The sequence below is a fragment of the Argentina silus genome (genome assembly GCF_951799395.1).
Source record: "Argentina silus genome assembly, chromosome: 18".
NCBI classification, from domain to species: Eukaryota; Metazoa; Chordata; class Actinopteri; order Argentiniformes; family Argentinidae; genus Argentina; species Argentina silus.
The window spans coordinates 12799315-12821594 of record NC_139672.1 but is presented as its reverse complement, the minus strand read 5'-3'; the positions used below and the strand labels follow the sequence as shown (position 1 = coordinate 12821594).

Here is a 22280-nt window from a genome sequence, read left to right as displayed (position 1 = left end):
TGTTCGACGATATCATGGTCATTAGGAATGGTTGGGGCACCTTAAGGTTGACTGTATATCAAAGAGTAGAGGCAGGATTTGCTGCCTTACTGAGATCACAGGTATTTTGCATGACATAAGGAGATATTTAGATAAAGCCTCACTTAACAATACCGTCCAAAATGGGGGGGAAAAAGTGTAGATTAGTCTATTTCACTCCTACATTCACCCACTTAAAGGTGCGTTCTGTAACTTTCATTCTCCCAGTGGCAACTCAAAACATTACAAACACTTTTTAGCAGAGAAACCGTTTCATTCAATACGACCCACCCCCTTGGTTTTATTAATAAATGCAGCATTTTTGACCAGAAATGAAAAGTTACAGATTGCACCCATAAAGCCAGGCTAGCAATCAACATGCTACTAGTTACTTATCTTGGATTGGAGTATGATGTACAGTGAATATGCCAGTCTGTTGTGTTACTGTCCAGTGATTCAAGCAGTTTTGACATGTATTTTATATTTGAGCACTTTAGTACCCTATTATATTTTGTGTTGATTGTACCATGTAAATTGATTGATTGTGTTTTGGAATTCAGTATGTAAATACACCAAATCTTACAGAGCTAATAGTGTACTCTTCTTTTTTGAATTACCTCTCCTGGAAGTATGAAATACACTTTTGATATGTTAATAGTTTTTTTCATCTCATATTAAAATGTAATGGTCCCCTGAGAAATAGAAATTGGTCTTTTTATGAATCTGCTTAATGCCAGGTACCTACAGTAGTTGATCACGCCATCTTGATATACTGTACTGTAGACAAGTCAATGTAAATGTAAAGTTTGATTGAAAATGAAGATGTTTTCCAGTCTTTAATGTTCATCATTGTATTGTGAATAAGACAATAAATGTATTATTGTACTGTAAATCTATTGTTCATTGAATTTGAAATGGTATTTACTCACCATCATCATTTATTTTAATCATCTGAAATGATATCTAATATTATAATCGTGTGCATTCCCGTACTTATTCTGTTTTTGTTTTAAACTCTACACATATAAGACAATGCATTTTAGTTAATATGTGCTTTTATTATTATATACAATAAATATACAAATTTCATTTTTAGAAAAAGTATCCAAAAATCGACAAGTGAAAAAAACAATGTTGATATGAAAAGTTTTTTTTTAGCACAGTCAGTGTTAACGATCCAATGTTCACTTTTTTGCTGGGGGTTTCTTGGCTCCTCCCTTCGCTCCTCCTTTACCTCCTCCTTTATCTCCTCCTTTATCTCCTTTCTCCCCTTTCTCTCCATTCTTCTTTCCTCCTTTTCCTTCACTTTCCTTCTCTCCTTTCTTCGTTGCCCCCTTTTCACCCTTTTCACCCTTTTCACCCTTTTCACCTTTGTTCTTTGTTGCTCCATCCTTTTCATCACCTTTTCCTTCTTTGGCACCCTTGCCCTCTTTTTTATTGCCGTCCTTTTTCTTATCCCCCTTTTCAGCGTCCACTTTTCCTGAAACAGTTGTAACCTCTTCTTTCTTTTCCTCAACTTTTGCAGCTAAGAAATGAAAGAAAAGCACAAGGCAACAATCACTCATATGAATACCACAACAACATTAGTTATCTTCAAAACCCTGCCTGCAACAATCTGTTAAGTAGAAAGGAAAGTATAATATTGCCTCAAGTGGGTCACATTCTAATGAAAGTGCATCTGTCTCTATCCATTCTAATGAGCATGGCCTATTCATTGACTTAATGAGGTTTCAGTGCAGTGGCTGAGAAAGCAATGATCAGAGATTTATAATCAGCCGATGTTTGTTGAATAATTGTCAGAGTCTCAGAGATGGCAATGCAGAAGCACTCCAGAAAATATTACCTCAGGGCTGTTTATTGATACTGATGACCGTCACAATCTAAATGGCCCGGTACAACAAAGCATCAGAAGAAAAACAGAGTGAAATAGAGAAGTGGTTTTATTGCATTCTCTACTGTACTTCATTAGCCTCATAAAACTAGCGATATCTGGCTGGTTTGATGTGGCCAGTATTTTATATGAGTTTTGTTTGGAACACCATCGAAATTTAACGTAGGCTAAACACGTTATTCAACTGAGGAAAAATGGACAAGATCTAGTAAGATCAATGATAAGTGGTAATTATATCAATGGTGGATGTGACTATTTCGGCACTGATCCAGCTGATCCTTACTCTACACATTCACTGTATTTACTTTTATCTGGGTTGGAAGACACTAAAGACCATTTTTAGACATGCAGTAAAGGGGAGATGAAAATATTGAGATGATTTAGACACAGACATAGATGTGTACATGTCAACAGACGTAACCAAGCATGCATACTGTATCTGCGCCAGAGTCTGTGCATGTCTTACAACATTGGAGGTGAGAAATCTGTTGTGAGAAATTTGACACCCTTGTCTCGTCACACCATGACTGTGAGTATTAGCAGCACTGGTCAAAGTTAGAAGTCTATAAGTCAATACTTGCTTTACATTTTAATTGGTTTTGCTTAATCTGTATAACAAGGGGGAAGAAATGTATGCTTCATTGCAATGCTCACATCAGTGCTTTAAGGGTCTCCTATGAATATCACCTCAGGAACTGAAAATCATTATTATTTATTATTTATTTGTTTACTCATTATTGAGTCTGTGGCTGCTCCAGACAATATGATTAAAACATCTAGTTAAGCCAGAGGAGACATTTCTTGAGGAGAAGCTGCTGAGCAACACATTATCGGAGATAATGCTCAACATGGTTAATAAGGATGGGTTCCTGGGGACAACTGTGAAATAAACAGGTGTCATCCGGATTCTGATTCATTAAAAAAGCTTTGTTATTGCTATTTTTTTTGTTGAACTGAAGTCTTCAGTGAATCATACTGGGGCTCTTCCTTCATTTCAATGCTAAAAAGGAAGTGGGGTCGAGTGGCGGATGTGGACAAACATGTTGGATGTGACTCTTATAAGATATTATTCATAACAAATACATATATGCCATTGCTGGGAGTCATGATGTTTTAATCCCCATGGAAGAAGAAAAGTGAAATTCAACTTGTCATAATTGGATGCATCTAATGAGTATATAAATGTGAAAGACTCTTTTATGGGAACAATAAATAAAGTACATTAAGGATATATTCTAATTATATTAAAAATGCAGTTTGCAGCTTTTGATTGGATATGGCCCTAATTTCGATTAAGATACACCCAACATAAATGAATCATGTTGTAAAACACACTGTATTAAGATTATGTATGTGTAAATTGTAAATGTATTAATTACTGTAATTGAATATGTACATGTATTTGCAATGCAGTGTAACATGGTCTGCAAGACAAATGCATTCCCCTCCATCAAGTGTTTGCACAAAGTTATCATATTCATCACACACACGCAGTTACATATTTTAAACTAAATTATTTATGCACGTCTTAATTAGTGGAGAGAGGCCCTGGGACATCATTTGCATATTTACTGTGTCTCCTTTGAGTGAATCCAGAGGGAAACACCATAGAGAGCTACTGTATGTGAGTTCATGCTTGAGTGCAACGATTTGATATTTGTTCATCCCTTTGCTTTATAATGGCTAAAGCTCCACTCCCTCCCCCCAGTCTCACTCCCCAAATGCATTTGTTCCCGTCAGGGACGGACTGGGACAACAAAACTTTCAGCCGACGGGGGGGGGCCCACAGATCACGCCACTCACTAGCCCCGCGGCCCACAGATCGACCGGCCCATACACCAGCCCCACAGTCCACAGATCGACCGGCCCTATTTCAGGGCACCAAAAGTATTGGAAAATTGGCTTGACAAGTGTTTCTGGTTAGTCAGGTGTGTTCCATCACATAATTTGTGCAGGCATAAGAGAGCTGTCAATGTCTAGTATTGATTCTAGGCTTTGCATTTGCCTTTGGAGTCAGCTACTGGTGTCTGTCAATATGAGGACCAAAGAGATGTCAATGAAAGTCAAGGAAGCCATTATTGACTTCATTAAAAAGAAAAAAAAGACACTGGTGAGTTCAGCAATCGCAAACAGGCTGGTCGGCCAAGAACGACTTCTACAGTGGATGACCAAAGAATGCTCACCAACATCAGAAAAAAACCCAAACAACTGTCCCACAGATCAGGAACACTCTCCAGGAGGTAGGTGTAAATTTGTCAGACAACCATCCGCAAAATACGTCACCAGCCGAACTACAGTGGCTTCACTGCAAGGTGCAAACCACTAGTTCAGTCAGGACACTTACGTCGGTTTAAAAAGTTTAATGAAAATGGTAATACATTAGGTTTGGCATAATTGGATGAAGTTAAACAACATAAAATACAATATTATAAGACAGGGAGCCCATCAAATCCCCTGTAGGTAGGTAAATACAAAGCAAACCTGCAGGTGGAAGCTGGGGCGGCCGGTGGGACGACCAACAAATGAAAGTTGCATAGCCACTGGCGAAAACACTGTTTAACCATATTGGAGTGTTACATAATTCAGCTCTTTTAAGCCTTTAAGTCCCACGAACATGTGATGTGTTTTGCTTTCTTTCATACGTGAGATCAGCTGTCCGTCACCTGATGGCTGCCCCGTCCTCCTTAAAGTGTCCTGGCTGAACCCAGGTAAACCCAGGTAATTTATCCTCAAAAAGGATGGTCAGGTTACAGTCTTCTAAAAAGTACCTAAAAAGCATGCAGAGATCTGGAAAACGATCTTGTGGACAGATGAGACAAATACTATTGTACTATTGTACTAATGTACCAAAGGGATTGCAAGAGGAAAGTAGGATCTGCCCAAGATTTACAGCATACCACCTCATCTGTGAAACATGGTGCAGGGGGTGTGAGGTTTGGGCATGTATAGCTGCCACACGAACTGGCTAACTTGTCTTAATTGATCATGCGACTGCTGACAGCAGCAACAGAATAGTACTAAAGTGTACAGAAACGTCTTTTGTTGACTGGCCATATTAATCTTCAGATTTAAATCCAACTGAACATGCATTTCCTGATGATAAGAATTTTGGCAAAAATACCTCAAAAGAAAAGAAACAGATGGCTGCAGTACAGGCCTGGCAGAGCATCACCAGAGAAGACACCGAGTGTCTGGTGCAAAGGATTGTCGACCAAATACTAAATATGAGTTAATTTGGAAATGGTATGAATAAGAAAAAATGCTTTGCCGTCCCATTACCTATGCAGGGCACTGTATGTGAAATGTTTTTACTTGTGCTTAAGAAAGGGAAGAGATATATTTGTTTTATTCAAAACCAAGCTTGCAGAGGGAGGGAGGCAGACAGAGAGACAAAAAGAGAGGCAGAAAAAGACAAACCATAGCCATAGACATAGACATGCATAATAACTGACAGAAACCTAGAAGATTCATTTCTAGTTTTTACATCCTAAATAGGCTACGATAAACTGATTTGTCTGATGTACAATTGATATGTCATCAACATATGTATGTATCAACAAGTAGCAGACCAGGCTTATGAGTAAAAAAAATAACAATGATAAGATATAAAAGATGAAATACATAAAATACATTGAATTGTACAGTTGGCAAAATTCTGGCAACATTCTGGCAACATTCTCCACATTCAAGTCGGTCTGTCCAGGAAGCAGTGAACGCTGAGCTAAATGTTTCTCTGGTATTCCCTCTGTGGCGGGTTCCTCACTAGGGTATGTCAGTTATAGGAGCAAAGAGAGAGGGAGGGGAAAACGAGAAGAAAGTAGAAGAAGGAGGAGAAGAAAGTCATCCGGTCTCAGGCTGAGTGAGGGGCCCGCTGTGTTCGTCCTCCTCTCTGACCACAGGGAGCTGGTTGCTGCTCGCGCTCTGAGCCTGCACCTGCTCAGAGACTGTAGGCAGGGCTGCAGCATCCAGGGCGGCTGAAGGGGGGGGTGCAGAAGGAAGAGAGAGAGGACAGGCAGGAGGAAAGAGAAGAGGGGGGGGGAGCAGGAGTAAGAGAGAGGACAGGGAGGAGGAAAGAGAAGAGGGGGGGGGGCAGGAGTAAGAGAGAGAGGACAGGGAGGAGGAAAGAGAAGAGGGGGGGGAGCAGGAGTAAGAGAGAGGACAGGCAGGAGGAAAGAGAAGAGGGGGGGGAGCAGGAGTAAGAGAGAGAGGACAGGGAGGAGGACATACAGTGGAGGGAAGAATAGAAGGGCAGTAGGTGAAAGAGAGAGGGGACATGGTGTGGAGCAGAGGAAGGCGGGAGGGAAGAGAAGATGGGGGAAGATAGGGGACCATTTGAAGGAGGCAAAGGTGAGATAAGGAGTAAAGAGATGAGACAGTGTTGGAAGAGAAAAGGTAAGGGAGGGAAGAGCGACAGGCAAGTCAAGAGAGGAAAAGATCAGAGGCTGTGTCTTTCGATTCCTGCTTCCTTCTCTCACACATTCTCCTGCAATGCATTTTAGGAAGGAGTCGAGGAGAAAGGATGCAAGGAATCGAAGAATCAAAACAAAACAATTATTTTAATTGCCAGACACTGAAATAGAGTAGGTAGGTAGGACGCGTTCTGTGGCAATGTCACTTCTCATGATAACCATTCATTCCATATTCAGTCTGTTGTTTGAATGTTGAACGTGTCTCATGTGTGTTGTTGTTTAAAGGCCAACATAACAGACTATGTCGACTTAATCTATCAGAGAAGGTTATATTTAAGTGCACTTGCAGACAGCGAAAGAACTTTTCTTTTTAAATGTAATTACTATCAGTTGAAAAGGAGACTGAAAAAATCTTTTAGCACGTATAGTAGCATGTGAGAAACATCAAGAAAACGAACACAACATCAGTTCAATTGTCAAACCCTAATAGAACATCTATCAATCCACAAACAGGTTTAGCAGAAGGCTTTTCATCAACATGAACATCATCAGAAAGTCACTTAGCGGTCCCCTATACTCTCCTTTGTAAAGCTCTATATAACAAGAACAGGGGTAAGAGTCAGCACCTAATGGGTGCTCATCAGAGTGCTCATCAGGGGAGGCTGGTGGAGGCAGAAATCGGAGGACGGGCTTATTGTAATGCATGGACCAGAATGAGAAATGTTATCAAACACACACTCATTCCATTCCATGAATTAAAATGAGCCCGTCCTCAGATTTCTCCCTCCACCAGCCTCCCCCTGTGCTAATGATGCTGTGGTCGAGGCAGACAGACTTGAGGAGAGAGAGGCACTTACATCCTGGGATCTCTGTGAGCTCGTTCAAAGGAGGCACTGTCTCTAGTGTGTTGGCGTAGGTTTTCGCCGCCTGTCTCTGGGCACTACGCGCCTCAATTTCCTTCTTGGTCCTGGGGATTCGGCATTTGAAGATGCAGCATAGTGTGATGACTTGCAAATGGTGAATGAGAGAGAGAGAAAGACAGAGAGAGAAAAGTTTGCCATGTTGGAAATGTCATTTTTTAAGGAAACAGTCATCATTTGGTAAATAAATAGCTGATTCCAAATTCCAAATAGCTGATTCCAAGCATGTGCTTCCTTGTCTGGCTTTGTTTATCACATCAACAGTTTTGATAGTCATGACTATGAATGGAATTTTGTGACAGGTTTGCAATTACTTACTAATTGCTAGAATAAACATGGAGAAGATCCCAATGACCTGCCATAACCGCAGTCCCCAAAAGACGACCGTCTCTGAAGTTACAGGATCAGGCTTCTTTGGGGGGTCTGTGGGTAGAAGCTAGAGGGGAAGGAAACAACATTGATTATGAAATATGTATTCTAGAGACAGGCATAATTCAAAACAAATTCACTTCCGTTTTTGTTTAGGTTTTTATGCACTCTCAGAAAGAAGGGTTTAAAATGGTTTCTTGGCAGAGGGGTAGGGTTCTACCTAGAACCGTTTTCATGCAATGAATCTCTTTGGAAGAGAGAGTTCCTTGAGAGTTACTACCCTTGATGGTTCTACTTAGAATCATTTTTTATGTAGTGTGTAGTTTAGGGGCAATTAGTCATCAACCCTGTGTTTGCCTGGCTGTTCTTTAAAGTCATATCAATTCGATACATTACAGTTTCCAAAGGGATACCATGACATTACAACTGGAGATTATGCTAAATTTGTAGGGGTAAATGTAAGCCACTCTCTCAATAGGGAAAAACACAAACAGGGAAGAAGGGCTTATAAAACAGACAGAGATTATTAAGTATTTAGCTCCATGCTAGTCTGGTTTGACCCCTTCATCCAACTGAAAATCTCTTTTTTTGAGAGCTACCATGCACCTAAAACTGCCTAAAACTGAAATCTGTATGTGGTTTATCCAACTCTGTTTATGATTATCATTTGGGCTAAGCAGTTACAGACTAGGAAAACAATGGGTGGAGGCCCAACCACCGGTGGCCAGACTCACAAAAAGATATTAAGATGACGATGGAAGAGAGAAAAGGAAAGAACACAGAGAGAACAAGAGAAATCAACAAAATATTCAAAAGTAGCATCATGTTTACAATGGCCAATCCATGTAAGTATTGGAGTTTAAAAATTCAATTCTCATTTTTTGTTCGCATTTCTGGCAAAGAAATAAAAAAGCTTCTGAAAAGCTTCTGAATGCTAAAACCAGAAGAAAACAACATAATTGCCTTTGTAAGTGAATTGCACTGTTCACGAGTCAATCATTCATATTGACACAAACTCTGAATAGAGCAAATATGAAACTGCCTCTAAACCAAGAGTGAAAACTGCTCACTGGATGGGGAGAAAAGGGACATATTTGAACATACAGTGGGGGAAATAATTATTTGATCCCCTGCTGATTTTGTTAGTTTGCCCGATTACAAAGAAATGAGCGGCCTAAAACTTTTATGGTACTTTTATTTTAACAAATAGAGACAGAATATCAACAAAGAAGTCCAGAAAAAACACATTATATAAAGTTATAAATTAATTTGCATTTGATCTAAGGAAATAAGTATTTGATCCCCTACAAACCAGCAAGAATTCTGGCTCATACAGACCGGTTATATGCCCATGAGGCACACAGATTAGTCCTGTCACTTTTGGAAAAGTACTCTTAATCTCTGCTTGTTATGGGTATAAAAGACACCTGTCAATAGAATCAATCTCTTCCACTCCAACCTCTCCACCACCATGGGCAAGACCAAAGAACATTCAAAGGACATCAGGGTAAGAGTTGTAGACCTGCACAAGGCTGGAATGGGCTACAAGAGAATAACACAAATCCTCCTGCTATCTCATGAATATACCGCCTGCCTTACACACAGGGATTGTGTCTAGAATTCCCCACAGGTCACATGAAGTGTAAGATTCCTCTGGTGGATGTTATCCCTCCAGAATCTGACAGAGCACTATCCTAGAGTACAATGTACAGCTAATACAGTCATGAAATGAATTCAAAGCCTGTTTTATTCATTCCCAGAGTTCCTAGTACATACTTTGCATGCCTTGCTGTATTAAAGTGATTGACGGGGATAATTAGTCTAATTTTAGCCACTAATCTGCACACAAGAGCCAACAACAAGTGTCAGTTTCATACACTAAGTCTATGTCCCACACGCACACCAGGTGCACGTAAATGAATGAAACTAGTTACTAATGGATATAATAGATAATAACGCCATACTATCGATACAGTATTCGCTGGAAGCAGGCAAAGCTGTTTAATGGATTACTGAGTTTCAAATTGATGTTTCTACCGCGGTTCATTCATGAGAGAAACATTCTCAACCAGGAAATTGCTTTAGGAAAAGTTATACATTACAGCCGACGATTTTGCGGCTATATCACCAGAGTGATCAATATGGTGTATTATGCAAGTACAGAAAAATACAGATGTAGGCTACTGTACAGTACAGTAGTCGTGATGGTCCCATAGCATCTCTTTAAGGTAGATGTGTGTGAAAATGTGTCATGTTGTAGTTGTTGTTGTCCATGACGACCATATCTGTCCAAAGTAATTGCCCCTCGGGGATAAATAACATTTTGTAATTGAATTTAATTGAATGTGACAAACTATATTACAGGGTGACGTTACAAGTTCATTAGCGATTGTCTTACAAGGACCTATGTGCAATTAAATAAATCAATGGAATGTCCCTGGGGCTCTGGCAATGTTGTATCTGTTTTGACGATGCTGTAGATGTGTGGCCTTTCTAGCATCACTGTGTGTGTGTGTGTGTGTGTGTGTGTGTGTGTGTGTGTGTGTGTGTGTGTGTGTGTCAAGTAAAGTGACAATATAAAAAAATATGTGAAAAATGTGTGATCACAACGGCGTCGGAGATGAACCCAATCAGTGGTTCAATAGTGCGCTGGAGACAGCAACACCCCATCACACGTCCTTGGCTACACATCAGTGAGGGAGCCATCCTGTTGATTTAGCTATCAACTCCCTTTGTTGATGAAACACGCAGTCCGTTTCGTCTAGCAGAAGCCCATATATAGTTAACGTCCAGAAATATATCCATGATGGCTCACAAAATGGACACTTATTACATTTCCTGTCATTGTAAATAGTCTAGTCGCAAACTGAAATGGGAAAACATCTTGACAAGGACCAGCCTCCCCTGATTCGATGTTAGAAATAGGATGCCACTTGAATGTGTGCTTTTTTATATTCAGGATGCATCACCAAAGGATACATTTGTGGTGCAAGATCAATAATAGCACATTAGAGCAGCATTTGCTGTGTGCACGCTGTCCTTTACAGGGTAGAGTAGAATATCACTGTTCATACAATGGATGTACAATTCATCGTTGTCACAATGTTGCTGTGGGGCAAAATAATGTATGTCAACAAAATCAGACGTGTACAATGCACAGCTCAAAACATATCCTGAAGCCCTTGTTTTTCACACATACAGTACTGCATGTAGATCTGTTGTTTACAAAAAAACTAACAAACAGATCACATAAATAAGGCCCTCAATGTCTCTGTAACTAATTCCTAAAGGGTAGTTTCTTATATAACCTATGTAAGGCACCAAGTGATCACTTGTCTTGTCATGAGGTGGGATATCTATCTATTCTTGAGATCCTTATCTTGAGGCAGGTGTAAGAGTTGAGGAACTGCATTGGGTCTTTGTATTTCTACATGCTTATACTCGTATGTGTAGTGTTACTGAATCCTAAATCAACCTCTAGCTGGCCCCTACACCCAATGCAGTTGTTTAGATCTGAGAAGATTGGATAGTTGTTAGCAATATGGTACTTAACTTCATGTCTTGCTCTGTAGTTGAGGTGTACTTTTGGCATATTCCTTACACCGATCCAGTTCTCTCAGATCTACATTTGGGGGTCGGGGTTCCCAAACATTTTTGTCTCGCGACCCCAACCCTAACTTGATTGCAGGCTATGCCAAAACGTAATAATGACGTCCAAGTGTATTCAGATCGCCTAAAATATGCAAAATATTGGTTGGATTTGAACCCAAAAACTCTGCAATATGGCTACAGGTGCAATAACCAGACATTGTATGTCTTAATACGAAATACAAATGTTTGTGTCTTATTTATCAAATCATAGAGGTCAGTTAGATTTTCTCAGGGTACCCCAATTTGAAATCAGGGGATCCACATGGGGTTCCGACCCCAAGTTTAGCAGCTGCTGGCCTAGGGAGTAGGTGTAGGGATTGGGTCTCAAAGGTTGAATTTCGTTGTGTGCGGGTGCTGTGTCAAACCTGATTGACACAGCACCCGATTAAGATTGGCTTAATGAGGCAGCATGTTAAGATGTCAAGGGCCTGTCCTTGTGCAGTGCAGCTCTGCCCTTAATTCATAGTAGTCAGTTCATACTAGTTCAACATGATTATGTAAATGCAAAAAAAAAAAAAGATGTCTTCACCACATTGGACGTGCTTCATGTGGTAGGATTAGCGGTTAAGACACATAACTTTTGTCACGATATTGAAACAAACCCAGACAAAGTGGCAATTTGACTTTGTAGTTACTATGGTGAATGGATTTTCAACATCAAACCTGCCTTAGGATAGGACTGTTTTGGATGATTTTGACTTTGTTTCTTATTAGGAATACGTTAGAAAGTAGTGGTGGAGACAAATCACATCAGATGTCCTCACACCAAGTATTGCACCACTTTCAAAACATCCCATTGATGTTGTAATTCAAAGCAGTTTCACATGCAAAATAACTATGTACAGGCTTTTTTTCTCTCTCTTTAAATGATAAGCATTTGCCTACATTAACTCCCTCTCAGAAAATTACCAATTATCTCTTACTTCAAAACAAAACAAAGATATTTGCCAGAGTTTTAAAAAAAATCTGAAAACTCAATCACTAGAACACAGTAAATTATAGACAGTTATAATTAGCCATGTTAAAGTTCGCAATTTCATTGTTATCAATCCTAATTTCATGGATGATTTATCAATGACTCCACTATTCAAATTCTCTGCTGAGGTGCTTAGGGGCACGAAAATTGTCATTTGAATTCCGACGTTGTGATAAATGAAGTTAGTCATCTGGCAAAATTGTGATGAAACCCTCCTTGGTTTGGTGTTTGTTTATCCATCCATGTGAAGTCAAGAAACCACATGAATATCAAAAAAGCGCTCTCTCATCTGACCTCATTATGATCATTTAACACCCACAGACCTCAAATGCTGAGGTAGCTGGGGCTACCTATGAACATGAATAATTATTCAGGCAATGAACCTTCTGGTAACACTTTCTATAAGGCACACATACACACATTCTAACTTATTATAACTCATAATAGGCACGTATGGTGCCTCACGTAGCCATACCTCAAAATCACATTGTTCTCATGCCTCTTTATGAATTTTAGATTCGCTGTTCTGGCTTGGGTTTAACTGGATGGAGCGATGGGAGAATGTGCTCACTGTTTCATTGGATGTTACATTCCAAGAACCCTCCCTCCACATGCCCGTTGAATGGTTGCTTGTTTGTTGTGGTCCTTCATGGTCTTTTCCGACTAGTCGAGACTATTTTACAGAGTTGTCTATATTAGTTTGCGACATTGAAGAAAATGGAAGAAAACCTGATGGAAAAACTAAATTCAGTTTTCTTTTGAGCTCTGTCCAAGCAAGGTATTTAATTGGTTTAACGTGTCGTGAGGCGTCACTCATTTCAAACAGGTTTCCACCCGTTTGTAGCTAGAGTACGTTCTGCAAAGGATTTCCCCAGGTATTCCAAATGTCTTCATAATATGTTATGTCAGTCTATAACACGTTTTTTTTTCAACAGATGGAAAATGGCTGATAATAGCTCAGGATCATTATGAGGTGATATAAGACATTATAATGCAGTCATACATAAGTTTTATAAGCTTATAAGTCTTATAATGTGCTCTGAATGCATGTATGCTCTAAAATATTTCTCACCTCTTAGGATTCAGTGCATCCTAGAAGAGCGGATGTGTTGTCATTATTTAAGAAGTGTTAATTCCGGTATAGTATTCTCTGATCTAACCATGATATACGGCCACTTAACTTGTACAACACCCAGACGATCGTATCATAACATACAAGTCTTATGTTTCAAACGTGCCCCTTATCTCTGCCTTTCGGAAAAACAAATGGCGGCTCACACTGTAATCATCACATTTGCGCAACTCTTAAAACCCCAACCTAGCCATGCTGCCCTAAGTAGAAAGCCATAAAGTATCACATTACGACACATGTAGATTGACCGTCGTCTATGGGGGGACGGAGAAGAGGACCAACACCACATTTAGCAAAAACGAAACAAATGCCATACACAAATCACTTGAGGCAATGCCACTAAACTGGCGAGTGAGGAGCACACCCACACTTCTGTGTGCTGTAACCCGGTGGTCTCCAGAACCTGTGGATAGGCACACACACACTCTCTCTTACCTCTGGATCCGGGATCTGGGAGAACACGGCAGAGAGGAGAACAGTTCCCAAGCCCAGCAACAGCAGTGCTGGCTGGGGAGGATACGTAGGCCGATCCCCTGCCATTCTCTTTCTCATCCCCCCCGTTCTCCCTTCAGCTCCCTGCCCCCTCTCCCTCTCTCTCTCTCTCCTCTGCCTGCACTGCTATAAACTGGACAGGACCACAATGGCCCCCGAAGCTGATTGATGGTCACTATGGTGCTGACGACATCCTCTCATCGGGTGCACTGGAGCTCTCCTCCCACAAGAGAAGACACACATGCACACTCACAGACACACACAGACACAGATACACACGTCTTCCCGTAAGCAGCTAGCTACATGACGCTAGCTCCACTAGCCCAAGGAGCCAGCCCTTCACTTAGGGGCACGTTAATTAATTAATAGGACTGGTGTGGTTTACAGCCCGTTCTGCCGTGGACAGGAGGCAGGGAGCACAGTGTGGTGGGGGGATGGGAACAACTTGTGAGGACACTGGCTAGCGCAGGACGAAACCATGACATAATCTTTCAGTTAAACAGTCCTGTGTGCGACACAGTGTTATGATTAGGGGTAGGGTTGTAGGTGTCTGGTTACAGGACACACTGTTCCACGTTCACAGTTGGTACTGTATCCATGGTTCTGCTTACAGGTTCTTGAGTTATTTATCTTTATTAGGTATTTATCTTTGTTTATGTTCATCAGTGTTCGAAGAAATTCACAAGCCTAGTAGGTTCATTTGAATGGTCTGGCCACTACATCTACAACAATGACGAGCTGTGACCCATGAAATGAAGTCTTTGACCTCAATTTGACCTCCTGGCAAATAAAGGTCAGATGAAGAAAAATATTGAATTTTGTTTGTTTTTACCCAGTTGTGATTGCTTTACAGTATGACACTGCAGTGTTGTCAGGTTGTCAACCTAATATCCCCCCTGTCATCATCTCATCTCTCATTGTGTGTGTACACTCACACAGTGCTCTCTAATGCTTACAGAACACACCAACAGCTCTGTTGCGTAATCCTCCTGCGACACAGGGAGTGGGACTGGAGGGGGGGGTCCCTTTCCCATGATTCACAGCAGGTTCACACCCCACAGCAGGGTTATGGTGTCACTCTGGTGTCCTCGTAAGCCTGACCAACCTTGAACCCTCAGAGCGCCATGTCTGTGTCAGTAACATTATTTGCAGTGCTTCACACAATGCGTGATCAGTCCCCTTTAAGAGTCCATATCCTGACAGATCCCAACGAGGATACTGATTAGGGTCTTTTGTTTGGAACAAGCAACACAATTTACCCTGATGTCCTGATGGTTAGATGGCAAGATAAGTAGGCTTCAATTACCTGCACCATTAGATCTGGGGTAACCATTCCTTGCTGTAGTATAAATGCCAGTTCAGGACCTACATAAAGGCACACTAGCAGCCAGTCACTCTTGACATTTTTAAGGGTATTGTTCAAGACACTAGGTAGTGTTTCCATGGGAAATAGGTACATTCGCTTTTCGAACCACATTACATTTACGTTTGTGTATCATGAAGTGAAGTGAATTATGTGGGTTTGAATATAATGTAATGTACCAGGAGCCAGTGAAGGGTGGGTGACATGGGAAAATACGGGCAGCAGCATTGTGGATGAGTTGCAGAGGTCTGATGGCGGAGGCGGGGAGCCCGGCTAAGAGTGCGTTGCAGTAGACAAGGCGGGAGGTCACAAGTGCCTGGACCAAGAGTTGTGCTGCTTCTCTCGTGAGGAATGGACATGTCCTTCGGATATTGTAGAGGAAGAATCTTCAGGTGCATACTGTCGCTGTACAGGACAAGTCAGTGTCAAGGATCACCCCAAGATAGCAGGCTTTCCCAGGGAGGAAGAGCAGCCTTGTTAATGTTAAGCTTGAGGTGGTGGGCTTACATCCAAGCAGAAATGTCTGCAAGACACACAGAGACAAGTGTCGCCACCTGTGTGTCAGAGGGGGGGGGGGGAGAGAGAATGAGTTGAGTGTCATTAGCATAGCAGTGGTGGGAGAAACCATGTGAGGGAGAACAGTACGGGCCCTAGGATGGAGCCCTGGGGGACCCCAGTGGTCAGGGCACGTGAAGAGTACAGCGACCCTCTCCTTTGAGGAGTGAGGAAAATGTGGAGAAAGGTTTCCTTGGGTCAGAGGCAGAGGATTGAATTTTGGAATGGTAGTAAGAAGTTTTAGCAGCTGATGCAGAGGAGGTGTAGTTGAGGAGGAGAGAGAGATAAGGTTTTAGGTCATCAGGGAGGCCGGTTTTACTCCATTTCCTCTCTCCTGCCTGGAGCCCTAATCTACAAGCTTGCAGGTTTTCAGACAGCCAAGGAGCCCGTGGAGAGGATCATGCTGGCCTTGTTGTCAGTGGACAGAGTCAAAGAATGAGGAAAGAGTGGACAGGAGGGTGGAGGAGTATCAGTAAATAGAAGGGAGAAGGATTCAACAGAGGGTAAGGAGGATAAGACAGAGGAAGAGAGAGGTGAGGGAGAGGGTTGTGATGAATGGATACAGTATGGGTAGAGTCTCACTGGGGGGGGTCGATCTGAGGGGAAAGGAGAAAAATACAAAATGATGGTCAGAAACGAAGAGGGGTAACAGTAAGGTTGGAGGTATGGGAGGATCTGGTGAAGACAAGGTCGAGCTGATTGCCCGCGGAGCCCGCTGACTTGGAGGAGAGTGGGAAAGGGTAAGGTCGAACGAGGAGAGAAGGTTAAGAAGTAAAACTTCTCTGACTGGATGTTGAAGTCACCCAGTAGTGTGAGCGGTGTGCCATCCTCAGGGAAGAAGCTGAGAAGAGCTGTTCCCCATCCATGTCTTCCAAGAAGTCACTAAGCTGACCTGGGGGACAATAGATAGCAACAATGTGAAGTCTGACAGGGAAGGTAACAGAAACAGCATGGGATTTGAAGGTGGAAATGAACAGGTGTGACAGGGGGACATTATGTGACCACTTAGGTGAGATGAGGAGTGCCAGGTGTGCCACCCCCTCGACCAGAGAGTCTAGCACCTCAGACTACTCTTGCAGCAGCAACACCTGCCCGAGTCACTTTACATCCACAATTTGTACATCAAACATAGGATCAAAATATGTATTCACCTCCCTGGGACCTCCGACGCTCATCTTTGATTGTACAGGGCTTGACAATGCCACTTGCCCGCTGGCCTGTGGACCAGTGAATCATACAAGCCAGTGGCCTGCTGAACCAGTAAAGAATTGAAGAAATTATGAAAATGATGTAATTCTTAGCCTATTAGCCGATGATGACAATCAGATAAATACCCTAACTTGTTATATCACTGTGATGTAGGCTAATTCATCAGACGCGCCCCACACAGTTTGATCCAAATATCAAGTGCAATCACAGGAAATTGGGGGGCGCGTGCAATTCCAAAAACAGCTGCTGTTTGACGGTGAAAGAGGAGCGCAAGTACAACACAGATGGTAACAGTAGGAAAGTCTGTTTCAACCCTTTAATGCCCGATGTTGCGTATAGGCAACAATGTCTTTAAACACCTGGTAAAATGTCTGTCTGCGATCAGTTCACAAAAGGACTGTCTCAATTCACAAAAGAACTCCTGTCTTGTACAAGAGATTGTCATAAACACTTTTAGCATCTTCTGGTGGCCAATTGTTGTAACTACATCATCAAGTTTTCTCTGACAAAAAACTAAGAAATTCTCATACATGGTCAAAATGTTGAGTTTCTGAAATTCAGTGGATGCAAAATGCTCATAAGATGTCCAGAGATGCCAGAGTAAAACTTCTATATTCATTTTTGGCGAATGTACTCACTTGAAATGCTAATGTTGCGTATATACACTGTAATCACACATTCATGCATTACATAGGCTTTTATGTAAAATAATGTTTTTGTGACTCAAAAGCATGAATGATGAAAACTTACATTCAGTGTCTGGATCTCTTTATCACACATATATAAGAGTGTTAACTGGCTGTATTTGTACAAAAATAAATACAAGTATTTAGCATTAAAAAAGCCAGAGAGACATTGGTTTATTTGGTCTCCTTGGGCAATCCTTATCACTGCTTTTTGTGCAAGAAAAACTGGTCATTGTCTCGTTAATTGTCCTATGGGGGCGGACATTGACTGGACATTGTCTCATTAACCGCCCTATCGGGAGCCACTGCATTGATTCTAACATCACATCATTTGACAAATAACCATAGTAAACCATAGCCTAATACCTCATTACCAATGTGGTTTTCAAAGTGTGAGGCACTTTTCCCCCCGAGACTGTCTGGAGAGCACTGAAAGCGAGGCAGTTCAGAGACCAATGGGTCAGGTTGGCGGTATAATTTAACACACAGGGTCAAAGTTCGCATCGAACAGTTTCAGAGGAAGCGCCATATGCACATAGGTCCGTAGACAGAGCTCCGTTTTTATATCATACCTAATTATTGGTGTAGCAGTACCTACACAGTCACACAGCACACACCCCTCTTATTTTCTTGATTATTGACATTCATTCAAGGATTTCACAAATCCTTTTATCCGTACCAAAGCAATCAAATAATTTTTGCATTGAATATATTTTATTCAGGATTTTATTTTATACGCAATCCATCATGCCCAAGCCGTAACGTCCCTTCCACCATGTTTCACAGATGAGGTGGTACAGTATGCTGTGGATGCTGGGCAGTCCCTTTTTTTCTCCACACTTTCCTCTTGCCGCCATTCTGATACATCCTACTCTTCGTCTCATCTGTCCTTTTTCCAGAACTCTGCAGGCTCTTTTAGATACGTTCAGCTCACTGTAACCTGTAGCCATCCTGTTTTTGTGGCTAACTAGTGGTTTGCACCTTGCAGTGTAGCCTCTATATTTCTGCTGGTGAAGTCTGTGGATGGTAGTCTCTCTGACACATCTACACCTACCTACTGGAGAGTGTTCCTGATCTGTCGGACAGTTGTTTGGGTTTTTTTCTTAATTATGGTGAGCATTCTTCGGTCATCCACTGTAGAGGTCTTCTTTGACCTACCAGGGCGTTTGCGATTGCTGAGCTTGTGTTGATTTTGGTCAGCCTAAGGTTTGGGCTATGTCTGAAGGATTTTCTGATTTTTCAGCCTCATAATGGCTTCCTTGACCTCTTTGGTCACAACTATTTTGGTGCTCTGACATAGGGGCACTATGTGTAAAACGTGTTGTTGTTTCTAAATGATCAAACAAATATTCATACAAATACCCTCAAATAACACAAACAGTACATTAAACTCATATTCTTTTTTTTAAAATTTAAAATCCAAATGAGTATAGAGCCAAGAGAAGGGAGAAGAAAATTATGCTGAAATGTCTTGAGTCAATAAGTATTCACCCCCTTTGCTATGACACCTAAAATGAGCTCAAATGCAAACATTTCTTCAACAACTTACTCAATAACTTGAATTGACACACTGTGTATTAAGCTGTCACTACCAACTCGGCAAATTTTATAATTTTCTCTTGATCCTTACAAACATAACATGCTGCAGCTACTACTATTCTTCACACAAGGGATGGTGTGGAAACTGCATTGCATGTGCTGGATTTGCACTAAACTTAATGCTTTCTAGTAAAACCAAATAAACACATTTCCAGCAAAAAAAATGTCAAGTGTTTTTTTTGCTGTATCACTTGAATTAATTGTTGCAAACCAGATTTTTTTTTTCAAATAGGATTCCTTTTGACCAATTTTGTACAGTATTGTGACCAGGATAATGTTGTCCCATCGACTGTGCTTTTTCCTCTCAGACATTCAACTTTGTAGATTTTTGTAAATCTCCCCGGGCCTCACAGTAACATTCCTGACCAATTGTGTTTCTCTTCATTTGCTCAGTTTGTAATGACAACCTGATCCACAAAGTGTGTAATTGATTCTATGCAAATGAGAGATCCGATTAAAACAAAAATATTCATTCCGAAATCACATTAACTATTATCATTTCATTCAGATGGACTCAATTTGACTTACTGAGTGACTTGTTGAAGACATTTTTGCATTTGAGCAAATTTGTCATAGCAAAGGGGATGAATACTTATTGACTCTAGACATTTCAGCTTTTCATTTTTAAAATTTCACTTTCACAGTATTTTGTGTATATCAGTGGGAAAATCTATTAAATCTATTCTATTTTATAGTCAGGTTGTAACACAACACGTGAAAAAAGTCCAGGGGTGGGAATACTTACTGAAGGCACAGTAGGTGATGGTGTGAGAAACAAACTATTGTATTAGTCTGACCCTGACCAGACAAAATCATTTGACAGCAATTCCAAAATCCAGTTTAGAGACACAAAGGCAGTTGTCATTGTTGGGCTTTCAGAAACTGGACAAAAGGGTATGGATGTTCTGCTCTCTGACAGGTTTATGATTGTAACAACATGTTTATGGATGTGTGGCTCTCCACGCTCTTTTCCTCCTTGATACAATGATTGTTATGCAGGCCAAGAATTTCAATTCACTCAATACAGTCATGAATCGAACTCATGAGTACTCGTGATTACATCAATGTGCACACTCATCATTTTCAGGATGGACCTTCAGTGGTTCACCCTGTCAGCTGTCCCTACAACCTCCTTCTTGCCAACTGAAGTGGGTAACATGCAACCTTGGTGAGTACAAAATGAAATACAATCAAATGTTATTTGTACACAAAAAACAACAGATTATGTGGTTTAGTGATTAAAATAGCTCTTTGATAACAGCTTTTTTACAATAGCAGAATACATACACAAGGTGTGGAGTAGAAGAAGAAGAGAGACATACAACAAGTAAACATGACTGATTTCATGATATCCTGCACTTATCTGTTATTGCTATTCATTTTCCCTATTATTTATTTGTCATAGTATGTTTTGGTTTGACGTTTGTTTTGTATGTTTTACCTTTTAATTGTATCCTTTTTCTTTTTGCATAGTCTTCTTGGAGTGACAGTGTGTTGACCACTGCAATTATGTTATTTGTATAATTCTTTATTCAATGTATCTTTATAATAACGGGAGGGATGGGTGTGTGGGAACGTGACTGGACACGAAAATAAAATCTTAATTCATGCAATAGTACCAAATATTACTGTACACTTAAGGCCTTTAAATACTAGGGCCTGGAGGTAGAGAACAAGCAAGCTGGGAGACAGCCCTCTTCTGTGACGGTCTTCTGTGTTCATCCACCATGCAGGTCATGACTTCTCTGCCTTGTTACAGAGGGGGCAATAGAGGCAACAGCCCTGTCGTTTAAAATCTACCGTTCATAATCGCAATCAGCTATGCACTCTTTAAAGCCACAATCTGTAATTGGTTAGAGCCTTTTTTAGATATGGGTTGATGATATACTAAACCCATTGCTTCTTGAAGAATTTTACTTATAGATGCCTCATAAGCTAAATACAACTGTCTTACCCCATCATAACCCAAAATATATGGCTGTGTATGTAGACGGATTTGGTGGTGGTGCTAGCTATTTGATTTACATGTATGATCAATGACCTATTTACAGTTGAATGAGCTTGCCTGGCGGACATCCTGAGGAAATCGTGCCTTAGCGTTTGTCAATTCCTTTGCCATTGTAATGTATCTCACACCAACGTGCTTTTGTTGGGATTGATATTGAAGGACAAGGACAACAAGACTTCTTTTGAGCTTCTCTCCCATGTTGTCCTTGACACATTGTATGGTTAGACTTACAGTCATGTTTTGCTTTGAAACCGTTACATTGTTTTGTTGATACCCTATTCTTATTATTCCTACGTGCATTAATGTGATGTTGTGAGCTAGAAAAAGGTTCTGTTCATACAGCATGACATAATCGTGACCAGGTTCTCCCATTTAATGTCTAATGTTCACATGCATGGTTAACGACATGTAGAGTGAGTCATCAGCTTCAGATATTGGCCTGAGTGCAAACTCCTCGCAATCTGATTTATCTTAACTTGAGGGAATGGTAAAATAGCATTTTGAGTATTCTTAATGGAATCTAGCATCGGGTATGTTCGATTGTCTATCACACAGGGATGAACAAAGCATTATCAATCATTATTAACCATGAAATTATTTTGGAGTCAGATAAAACATAATGTTAACTTGTGTTGATTGGTCATGTGACCACTTGTGTTGAGTTCGCTTGGTCATGTCCGTTTGAAGTTGTACTTGGGAATGAATATATGTCTTATTATTAACCCGTCCTCTATTCTTCTGTGTTTTTATTTCCAATTCATATACACCAATGTTTACAAACAACATTAATGTAAACAAACACTGCATGTTTTGCTTCAAAATATATTAAAAACATGTTGATGTCAAAGACTGTCAGTCCTTGCAGTCAGAGTTTTGTCTTTGCATTTGAGGGTGGTATTATTTCAACCCCATCCCTCACCTTTATGTGGCAGGGCTGACATTTTGTCGTTTTTCGACTTATGGATTATCGCCTTAAGGCAAATTAATGCAGTCAATATATAA

The 22280-nt window shown here is 40.8% G+C and overlaps 1 protein-coding gene across 1 annotated transcript; it reads right to left on the bottom strand.

Annotated features, from left to right (window-relative positions):
* Positions 1-1202: 1202 nt before the first annotated feature.
* Positions 1203-13923, bottom strand: tmie (transmembrane inner ear; the record flags this gene model as incomplete). Its single annotated transcript, XM_083689675.1, has 4 exons — positions 13802-13923; positions 7557-7674; positions 7176-7325; positions 1203-1543 (listed from the first exon to the last, which is right to left on the bottom strand). Exons 1-4 carry the CDS (start codon positions 13916-13918, stop codon positions 1203-1205), a joined length of 726 nt encoding a protein of 241 aa, XP_083545801.1. The 5' UTR covers positions 13919-13923.
* Between the last annotated feature and the right edge of the window lie 8357 nt (positions 13924-22280).